Source organism: Nyctibius grandis, chromosome 1, assembly GCF_013368605.1.
Source record: "Nyctibius grandis isolate bNycGra1 chromosome 1, bNycGra1.pri, whole genome shotgun sequence".
In the NCBI taxonomy this organism is placed as follows: domain Eukaryota; kingdom Metazoa; phylum Chordata; class Aves; order Nyctibiiformes; family Nyctibiidae; genus Nyctibius; species Nyctibius grandis.
This window is the reverse complement of record NC_090658.1, coordinates 13465654-13475331: the sequence shown is the minus strand read 5'-3', so window position 1 is coordinate 13475331 and position 9678 is coordinate 13465654. Positions and strand designations below refer to the sequence as shown.

At 67.1% G+C, this 9678-nt stretch overlaps 2 protein-coding genes across 2 annotated transcripts; both read left to right on the top strand.

Annotated features, from left to right (window-relative positions):
• Nucleotides 1-291: 291 nt before the first annotated feature.
• CNPY3 (canopy FGF signaling regulator 3) lies at nt 292-5964 on the top strand. The gene is made up of 7 exons (XM_068397440.1): nt 292-343; nt 469-780; nt 3983-4106; nt 4370-4466; nt 4912-5034; nt 5215-5332; nt 5452-5964. The coding sequence occupies exons 1-7, from the start codon at nt 292-294 to the stop codon at nt 5658-5660; spliced, it is 1035 nt and encodes a 344-aa protein (XP_068253541.1). The 3' UTR covers nt 5661-5964.
• A 381-nt stretch (nt 5965-6345) lies between these two features.
• Nucleotides 6346-8712, top strand: GNMT (glycine N-methyltransferase). The gene is made up of 6 exons (XM_068397451.1): nt 6346-6594; nt 6736-6863; nt 7244-7357; nt 7856-7998; nt 8179-8300; nt 8402-8712. Exons 1-6 carry the CDS (start codon nt 6389-6391, stop codon nt 8571-8573), a joined length of 885 nt encoding a protein of 294 aa, XP_068253552.1. The 5' UTR covers nt 6346-6388; the 3' UTR covers nt 8574-8712.
• The last annotated feature ends 966 nt before the right edge of the window (nt 8713-9678 follow it).

Genomic DNA, 9678 nt, shown 5'->3' with positions numbered 1-9678 from the left:
TGGTGTCGCTGAGCCCAGCACCTCTCTTGATGCGGCACTGCAGTACAGGAGCTTGCCCTGTTCCCCTCCTGCCACCCGGGGGACCCACCCAGCTTCCCCAGCGGTGACAGCACTGGGGAAGCTGGGCAGGTACCCCTGGTCGGCGGCCTTAAGCTTCTTGTTTAGAGTTCTTTTATACATTTCACCGCTGGGGTAGCAGCAGGAGCCCCTGCGGGCACCCCACCACAATGCCAGGTGATGGGTGACGCAGCTGGGGGCTGAGTCATCACACCCTCGCGCGCTGCAGCTGCCATGGAGGTGCCCTGGGTGCTGCTGGCTGCCTCTCTGCTCCCGCTCCTGCCCCGTGAGTACCCCTGGGAGGAACACGAGGCTGGGAACAGCCCTGGTGGGTTCGAGGGTCGGGTGGCAGCCAGGGTGGGTGGGATGTGTGAGGGATGCAGTGCCCCTAAGCCCCTGTCCCCCCAACAGCTGGCAAGGCAGCTGGGCCCCTGCCCACCCTGGCCCCACCACTGAGCATGGTGGTGGCAGGGCAGCGCCGGCGGCTGGTGGTCTGTGTGGTGAGCGACCTGGCCCCCAGCTCCAGCCATGCCGTCTGGATCTCCGGTGGGAATGGCAGCGCCCTGCAGTCCTTTGCCTACGGTGTCTCCCAGGAGGATGGTGGCACCGTCTGCACCGTCTCACTCCTCCCCGATGACCCCCTGCCCAAGGGGGATCTCACCTGCCATGTGGGGCCCAACGGGACCTCCCCAGCCCACAGCTCCAGCCCCATCAGCATCACGGGTATGGCCCTGCTGCCGCTCAGCCCTGTGCCCCAGTGTCTCCCAAGGATGGGGGCCTGGCAGGGACTTCGGGGACTGGTGGGGAGCAGGTGTGGGACCCCATGGGCCAGCGCTGCCCCGACTGGCAGGCGCAGGAAGGGGTTTGTGGCTGGCCCCACTGCACACCTGGTGGCAGGCTGCTGCTGCCTCCCCAGCTGCTCTTTCGGCCCACAGGAGATGAGGAGGTGGCAGAGTGGTGTCCCAGCAGCCTGGCTGGTGAGTCGGCGGATCCTGCTGGGTGCCTGGCAGGGATCCAGCTGGGGTCTGGGTGGCCGGGGGCAGTCCCCACACGGTGTGGGGCTGGGGAACTAGACGAGGGTCTGTCTTGGCAGGGAGGATGGGGAGGGGGAGCAGACTCTTCCTGCTCTTGGAACAGTGTGAGGGTGACAAAAGCCCATGTTGGAGCCTGTTGGGCCTGAAGTTTGGGGGATGCTCCCCCCAACCTCGCCTCCCCCCCCCCCCCCTCAGCCCTGGAGGGGAGGTGGGGGCCATCACCCCCTCCCCTCGGTCGCAGTGCCGCCAGCCCACACCAGGACAGCCTTGCTGGTGGCTGCCCGGCTGGTGCTGCTGAAAGTCGGGGTCTCTGATGCCCTCCTCACCTCCCTCCTCCTCGCCCGGAGCTGAAGGACCCTGGAAGGCTGCCCAGGGTAAGCGGAAAGTATTTCCAGTACAAGTATTTCCAGGCTTACAAGGGTAAGTGCCCCCGGTTTGCCCGGGGGGCACAGGAGGCACCTGAGAAAGTCCAGATGGGGGGGGTGGGGGGAGAGGAGCCCCTTGAGTGCTGGAGGGAGGGAGAGGCTGGAGGGGCGGGGGGGAACCCCCTGTGCGTGGGGAAGAGGGAGAGGCGGCCATGTTCGTGTGGGTGCAGGGACCCGGGGCTACCGGGTGGGGGGGGAACGGCGCCCCGAATGGCGCGGGGGGTAAGGGCAGGGCCCCGGATCTTCGGGGGCAGGGAAGGGCTGTGGGGGGGTACCCCGGGTGGGGGCCACGTGCGCGCCCGCCGCCGCCGCCCACGTGGGCGCTCAGCGGGCCCATCGCGGCGTGATTCTACGGCGGCCGAGCGGGCGCGGGGGCGGGCGGGCGGGGATTGGCCGGGCGGGCCGCGCGCGCCGCTGGGATTGGCCGGCGCCGCGCGGTTGCTATGGTTACCGGGCGGGGCGCTGCCGGAAGCGCGGCCCCGGAAGCGGAGCCATGGCGGCGGTGGCGGCGGTAGCGCTGCTGCTGGCGGCGGCGGTGGCGGGAGGCGACGACTCGGACTGGGTGCGGCTGCCCAGCAAGTGCGAGGGTGAGTGCGGCCGGGGGAGCCCGCCGGGCGGAGCTGCGGCCGTCGGCCGCCGCCCGCGGGCTGCTGGGGCCGGGGGATGCTGGCGCGGAAGCTGCGGCCGCAGCCCCGGGACCCGGCTGCGCCCCCGCGGGTCGCCCCGCCGCCCGCCTCACCTCAGGCGGGGGGGAGAGAGGTGAGCGGCGGCCGCTGCTGCTGTGTGCGAGGGGAGCGGGTGTCCCCGGTGCCCTGTGTGAGAGGTTTCGGGGTGCCCCGGCAGCCACTGCCGTTCCCAGCGGGCACTGGTGGCCGGGCGGGTCGTGGCTGGGGCCGGTCGTCTGTGCTGCTCGGGGCCCGGCCTCAGCGACGCTTCTTCCCTGGGCAGCCCCTGGATTCGGAGACAAGCAGAGGCATCAGCGGCGATCCAGGGCAGGTCACCACGGACCTCTGCTGTCTGCCGTGGTTTCCTCTGTCTTTGCTGTGCAGGGACATGTGAAGCTTGACAGCAAAGAGAAAAGGAAGGAATGACATTCTAGAGCTCTTTGCTAAGCTTTCCCTGCCGGGGAAGCAGCTCTGGGGACACTGAGGTCCAAGCTGTGCTGTGGCAGCTGCGTAACCTCAGAGAAGCATCGTAGCATGCACTGACCACATGCTGCTCCCCTCCTTGCCCAGGCCTGGAACCGCTGTCAGCATCTGGGTAACTGGACCCAGCAGCGAGCGCTCTTGGCGTGCGTGGGGACGCTGCCACAGTGTGGAGTGGAGAGGGACGTCCTTGAGGCCTGAGTCCAGAGGGGCTGCAGGAAGGAAGGAGCACTCGTCCCACCTGAGAAATGGCTGCAGTCACCTTAAGCCACTGGTGCCAGCAGAGAAAGGGAAGCACAGGAGGTGCACACGGGGCTTCTCGGCACGTGCACGGCAGCCCTGGAGAAGCCACCCCGCTCTTCTCCTGCATGCAGCACCTCTCTCTGCTCATGTCGTCGCCTGGGAGAAGAGGCCGTGGCTCATCGCTGTCAGACTGTTCCTGCTGGGGCTTGGCCCTTCTCCTAAAGCGGGGCTTGAAGAAAAGATGGCACCCGGCCAACAGGAGCCCGCAGCACAGGACAGAACTTTCTCCAGCCTCCTGGGACCCTGGCTTCGGGGGAGGAAGGGTCACACCATGCCTGGCTTCCATCCCTCTGCGTTTCCACTTGTAAACCCCCGAGACATTTCTCTTCTCCTGCTCTCTGTATAGCTCTGTCAGATTCTTTGTTACAGAAAAAATAAAGCTTTTGTTTCTGTTTTTTTAGTTTTATAAAAGAAAACACGTGCTGCTTTATAACTAAAGCTGTTGGTACTGTGGTCTCTGTTGCGGGCAGTGCCCCACGCGGTGCTGCTGGGGCTGATAGCCCCTCATGCGGTGACACGGTCTGGAGCCAGCATCTTGTCCTGCCGGTCCCCAGTGCAGCCCCCGTGTCACTGTTACTGGGTGGATTGTGTGGGTGTTGCAAGGAGGAGCCCTGACCCGCGCTGGGGCTGGCATTGCGAAAAGACGCCGTCCCCTTCCAGGGGGAAGGGAGTGGCATGCGGGGTGGCGGCAGAGGCTTCGGTGGCCACACAGTGGAGCTGCCAGGAAAACTTCAGGCAGGACTGCCACGCTCTGCCTTCCCAGCTGGGCCATAGCAGCTGGCTGCGTGGATGTGCTTGCAGCGAAGCATCAGTTCGGGCGTTCCTGCTTCAAGGGATCTCCAGTGGAATCAGTTGAGCCGCCCCGGTTATGGCCGAGGTGTCTTTCCTGCTGATAGCAGCTCTACTGCGCCCGACTCCCGGCGCTGGTTTCTGCTGCTGCCCTGTCCCCAGGTGCTGTGTCACGCTGCCCATCAGAGCAGCAAAACCCCCTAACATGCCTGCGCTTTCCTTCCCGCAGTGTGCAAGTATGTGGCAGTGGAGCTGAAATCTGCTTTTGAGGAGACCGGCAAGACCAAGGAGGTGATCGACACCAAGTACGGCTTCCTGGACGGGAAGGGCTCTGCTGTCAAGTACACACAGTCGTAAGTGAGAGCAGGACGGGGGTCTCCTGCTGCTGCCTGTGGCTGAGGGGGCCTGTGGGCACGCTGCGCTGTGCACAGCTCCTCTGAGAGCTAAACTGTGCCTGGGCTGGTGGGGTGGGCAGGGCAGGGCAGGGCAGCCAGCGGGGGCTCCTTCTGCTTGGGGGCGCCGCAGAGTGCTCCTCCATCACCCTGTGCCCTGGCTGTTCTTGGGGGGCAGTGCCGAGCCCCAGCGTGAGCCCAAGCCCTCCCGCCTCCCTGTGCAGGGACATCCGGTTAATCGAGGTGACAGAGAACATCTGCAAGCGGCTGTTGGATTACAACCTGCACAAGGAGAGGAGCGGCAGTAACAGATTCGCAAAGGTGAGGGCTGTCCCTCCGGTCCCCTGCTCCCAAGTGTCCCTCGCACGCCCCTGCGCTGCCAGGGCCCCCAAGGGGGGTTCGTTCTTCCCATCCCCTGGATCCCCGGCCAGCGCCCAGCACGCGAGGGTGCACTGACCCCCAAGTCAGGTGTGGGGTGCTGTCCTGGGGCGGTGGACAGGCCTCTGCCGCCACCTGCACATGGGGGATCCAGGGGCTGTCTTAACCTGGCCCATGTCTTCCTGTAGACTTTGGGAGCGGGTTTGTAGAGGGGGAATCGCTGCCACTCAAACTCCCTCCTGGTAGTGCTGATGCCCCAGGGACCATGATTTTGGCTGGCTTGCATATACCTGCATCTCTGGGCAGGACTGTGCTGCCAGCGCTGGGAGGGGAGAGCGGGGGCCCAGCAGGAGGAGCGCTGCTTCACCAGGCAGCACTGCTCCCCCAGGGCATGTCGGAGACGTTTGAGACCCTGCACAACCTGGTGCACAAGGGCGTCAAGGTGGTGATGGACATCCCGTACGAGCTGTGGAACGAGACCTCCGCTGAGGTGGCTGACCTCAAAAAGCAGGTACCCAGCCTGGTGGGAATGGCCCTCGGTGGCCACTGTGGACTTGTGGGCTGGAGCACAGGGGGAGAGAAGGTGTGGGGGTGCACTGCCGGAATGGGGGCATCAGCAGGGCCTGCTGCCCTGGTTCTGGTCCTGCCCTGGCGGTGCATGGCTGGAGCTGGGCTCTCCTCCCTGCGCTAGTGTGACGTGCTGGTGGAGGAGTACGAAGACGTGATCGAGGACTGGTACAGGCACCACCAGACGGAAGATCTCTCTCAGTTTCTCTGCGCCAACCACGTGCTGAAAGGGAAGGACACAAGTGAGTCCCGGCCGCTGCCCGGGGCAGCGCAGGTGTGTGAGGGAGGGTGGGGGAGCCTCACCGGGGCAGGAGGAGCCCCGCTGCTCCCTCAGGGCCCCCTCTGCCCCTTTCCTCCTCAGGCTGCCTGGCAGAGAAGTGGACCGGCAAGAAGGGTGACTTGGCAAGCGTGGGGGAGAAGCAGAGCAAGAAAAAGAGCGGGAAGAAGAAGAAGGGCCGGAAGGACAGGAGCGAGGGAGCCGGCAGCCTCCCGGCCGTGGGGGAGACCCTGGAGGAGAGCGGGGTGCAGGAGGAGGCTCCGCTCACCCACAGCCCAGCGGACGAGCTGTAGGGGTACAGCCCCGGCCCCAGGGCTGCCCGCCCAGGGGTCTCGCCCCACCGTGTCCTGCGGGTACCAAAGGAAAAGGCACTTGCGGCGTCAGCGACCCTGGGGAGGCCAGAGTGCCTGGCCCAGCCTTGCCAGCCTGGGTGCGACCCTGCGAGCGGGGGCGGGTGGCACGGAGCTGCTGCCCCAGTCCTGCTGCCTCCCAGCTGGGGCTCCAGCCACGGGCGGCCACGGGTGCTGTCCCGGTGCCGGTGCCAGCTCCTCCTGCCCGCACCCTGCCCGGACTGTGAATAAAGACGTTTTCCTCACAGCCGCCGCTGCTGCCGGCCCTGCTTCCCCCGCGGTGCCGGAGCAGGCGCAGCTCCTGCTGCGGGCGGGGGCTCCGCCGCTGCTGCCCGGTCCGGTGCCCCCGGGAGGCCGACATGGGACCCGCGGTCCGGGGCGGTGCCGGCGGGCGGAGGAGCCCTGAGCCCGGCCCCGGCCCCGGCCCCGCCCCTTGGCCTGGCCCCGCCCCCTCCGCGGAGCCAAAGGTCGGTGCGGCAGGAGGGGGGCGTGGCGGGAGCGGGGATTGGCGGGTCCGCAGGGGGCGGAGGCGGCGGGGATTGGCGGGGCGGGGCGGCTGGCGGCGGCGGGGATTGGCGGGGCGGCGGGGGCGGGGGCTGGAGGCGGGACGGCGGCGGGGGAGGGGAGGGGGCGCGGCGCAGCGGGGCCGGGTCGCTGTCGGTGTCGGCGGGATGGTGGACAGCGTGTACCGGACGCGGTCGCTGGGGGTGGCGGCGGAGGGGCTGCCGGACCAGTACGCGGACGGGCAGGCGGCCCGCGTGTGGCAGCTGTACATCGGGGACACGCGGAGCCGCACGGCCGAGTACCGCAGCTGGCTCCTGGCGCTGCTCCGCCAGCACCGCTGCCGCTCCGTGCTCGACGTGGCCTGCGGCACCGGGTGAGGCCCCAGCCCCGCGCCCGCCCGCCTCCCGAGTCCCCCCTCCCCACATCCCCCCGGGGCTCCCCTGGGCCCCGCTGTCCCCGGTCGCCCCCCGGCGCCCCGAGCTGCCCTCGGCCCCGCTGACAGCCGTGTCCCCAGGGTGGACTCCATCATGCTGCTGGAGGAGGGCTTCCAGGTGACCAGCGTCGACGCCAGCGACAAGATGCTCAAGTACGCGTTGAAGGAGCGCTGGGAGCGGCGCAAGGAGGAGCCCTTCGACCGATGGGGTGCGGGACTGCGGGGCCGGGAGGGGTGTGGGGACACCGACACCCCACCTGGCGCAGGGGCCCCTGCCCTGAGCCCCTCTGCAGCACCCCCGGCCCTCCCGCAGGGCACCGGGCCCCTGTGCCCTGTCCGCAGCCCCTCACGCACTCAGGCCCCTCGCACGGGTGCTGCTGGCCGGGTGGCCTTGCTGCAGGGACCTGCTGGTGCCGGCTGCTTGGCAAGCCCGGGCCATGGCCCTCGCCTGCCTGCTGGCCCCAGGCCGTATCCGGCAGCCGCAGGGGCCAAGGAAGGGCTGGGTGATGATGCGGTGGGGTCTTGCATGCAGGGGAGGCTGTTGGGTAGGTGGGGTGTCCCTGCCCTCACCCGCTCCCCTGTGCTGCAGTTATTGAGGAGGCCAACTGGCTCACGCTGGAGAAGGACCTGGAGAAGCCAGGGGACGGGTTTGATGCAGTCATCTGCCTGGGCAACTCCTTCGCACACCTGCCCGATTTCAAAGGTGAGGTGGGGTGGGGGGGAGGGGGGGGGGGGTACCTATGCACATCTGCACAGTGTCTCCCAGCAGGCTGAGAACGTGCCCTAACTCATGCCATAAGTCGGGCAGTGGATTACACGCTGTAGAATTGCTGTGTCATGGCACGTCTCCAGGGAGGCTGAGAACATGTCCCAGTTCATGGCATGAGTGGGGCCATTGGGTCCTGTGGTGGTGGTGGTGGAGCTGTGTGCGTCTATGTCACATCTCTGGCAAGGCTGGAGACACACCCAGACTTGTGCCAGAAGCGGGGTGGTGGGTTCCCCACGTGTCATGCTCTGCTCTGGTGAGGCTGAGAACGTGCCTGAGCTCATACCATGGGTGGGGCTGTGGGTTCTCCAAGCAGGGACTGGAGGGGGTGAGGGCAGGTGGGGACGGGGCGGGGGGGTGGGGGTGAGATGGGGCCCCAGAGGCTGTGCCATGGGGTGCAGCCAGTGCCTGGGGACACCACGGTTTCCGCCCCAGGGGACCAGAGTGACCACAAGCTGGCCCTGAGGAACATCGCCAGCATGGTGCGGCCTGGAGGTGTCCTGGTCATTGACCACCGCAACTACGATCACATCCTGGCCACAGGCTGCGCGCCGCCTGGCAAGAACATCTACTACAAGGTGGGTGGCCAGCAGACACCACCACCCACACGCCCCCCCCCCCCCCGCCCCTACACACACACACACTCCCCTCTGCCCCAACACCAGCCCCCTGGCCCCAAGAGGGCTAGGCGGGGCAGGGAGCAGGGCTGGGGGCCACTGAGTCCCCACAGGACACAAACGTCTTCCTGCGGTTCCCAGAGTGACTTGACCAAGGACATCACCACCTCAGTGCTGCTGGTAAACAACAAGGCGCACATGGTGACCCTGGACTACACGGTGCAGGTCCCCTCCACTGAGGCGGGGGCAGCCCCAGAGCTGAGGTGAGAGGGGCCGTAGGGGTGGCTCCTGGCACTGGGTGGGGAGGGGTGTGGCTGGCACTGCCCCCTCCCCCCCCAGCCTCACCATCATTCTTTCCTTGCAGCAAGTTTCGGCTCTCCTACTACCCACACCGGCTGGAGGCCTTCACAGCCCTGCTGAAAGGTGCCTTCCAGGGGAAATGTCAGCACAGCGTCCTGGGTGACTTCCAGCCCTACACGCCGGGGCAGGCCCATGTCCCCTGCTACTTCATCCACGTCGTGAAGAAGACGCCCTGAGGGGTTGGGTCTGGAGATGGGACTATGGTGGCTGAAAGCTGTGAGCGGTTCTGGGGACAAGCAGGAGGCTGGGGACATTGCTGCGAGCCACCTGGGAGCCCCCTCCTCTTAATTAAGAGCACTCGTGAGAGCTACTGGAGCCTGTGGTCCGTGTGTCCATGTGTGGGTAGGGTACGGGGCAAGGGGGACGGCCACAGCCACCTCAGTACTCCCGGCGAAGGAAGTGGCCAGGCTGGGGGGAGTACAGGGTGGGCACAGGCACAGCTTCACTCCCCAAGGCCTCAGCTGCAGGTGCTGGCCATGCCTGGGATGGGGGGCTTGGGGCTCCCCTTGAAACACGGGAAAGGGTGGGCTGGCTCCTGTGTGGCTGCACATCCCTGCTAAGCCTGCTGCAGCACTGCTCACATGGATGTACTGCAACCAGTTTTTCTCCCTTGCAAAGCCCTCCCCCCCAAAAAATGGGTGCTGGCCCCTTTTCTTGACACGCCTCAGCACCATCGAGGGGTGCCCACCCCACCTCCCCCTCCCCGCCGCCGGGGCTCCCAGGCTGGGGAGGCACCCCACACCCCACCAGCGCTTTTGCTGTGGCTGCAGCTCCCTCCTCGTCCGCCCTGGGGAAGAGGTGGAGGCCAGATCCAGCAGCGCCTTGTGGTCAGGGCCAGCTCTGCCCGAACACGCTTGGATGCCAGAGACGGAGCAACAGGGCTGGAGGCACACGGCAGCCAGGCCTTCGTGCAGGGCAATTCTGCAGCTGCTGGAGCACTGGCCCTGCGGGGAGGAGCGCAGTGGGGAGCCAGTCCTCGACACCCACGCTTGGTTCAGGGATGCGACTGCAACGACCCCGTGGGCTGGGGCACACGCTGGCCCCTGGCTTAATGTGGGGCTGGCTGCCCGTGCACCGCAGCTTCAGGGACCTGGCAGAGGCAGCTACGGGCCAGCTGGCTGCCACACGCGGCTCAAGTGTGGAGTTATTTGGCATCCTTGGCAAAGGCAGGAAGCAGGGCACGCAGGGTTGTGCCGGCAGCTGCTGCGAGGCTGCAGAGGTAGGCGAGACAGGACTTCAGGGGGTCTGGGCCAACTGGCGCTCGGCACAGGTCAGCACAGA

Coding starts and splice junctions, on each gene's coding strand:
- CNPY3 (XM_068397440.1), top strand. CDS start 292: ATGGAGGTGCCCTGGGTGCTGCTGGCTGCCTCTCTGCTCCCGCTCCTG. Junction 4,107..4,369: donor GCTGTCAAGTACACACAGTC/GTAAGTGAGAGC, acceptor CTCCCTGTGCAG/GGACATCCGGTTAATCGAGG. Junction 4,467..4,911: donor GCAGTAACAGATTCGCAAAG/GTGAGGGCTGTC, acceptor CTGCTCCCCCAG/GGCATGTCGGAGACGTTTGA.
- GNMT (XM_068397451.1), top strand. CDS start 6,389: ATGGTGGACAGCGTGTACCGGACGCGGTCGCTGGGGGTGGCGGCGGAG. Junction 6,864..7,243: donor GGAGCCCTTCGACCGATGGG/GTGCGGGACTGC, acceptor CCTGTGCTGCAG/TTATTGAGGAGGCCAACTGG. Junction 8,301..8,401: donor GGGGCAGCCCCAGAGCTGAG/GTGAGAGGGGCC, acceptor CTTTCCTTGCAG/CAAGTTTCGGCTCTCCTACT.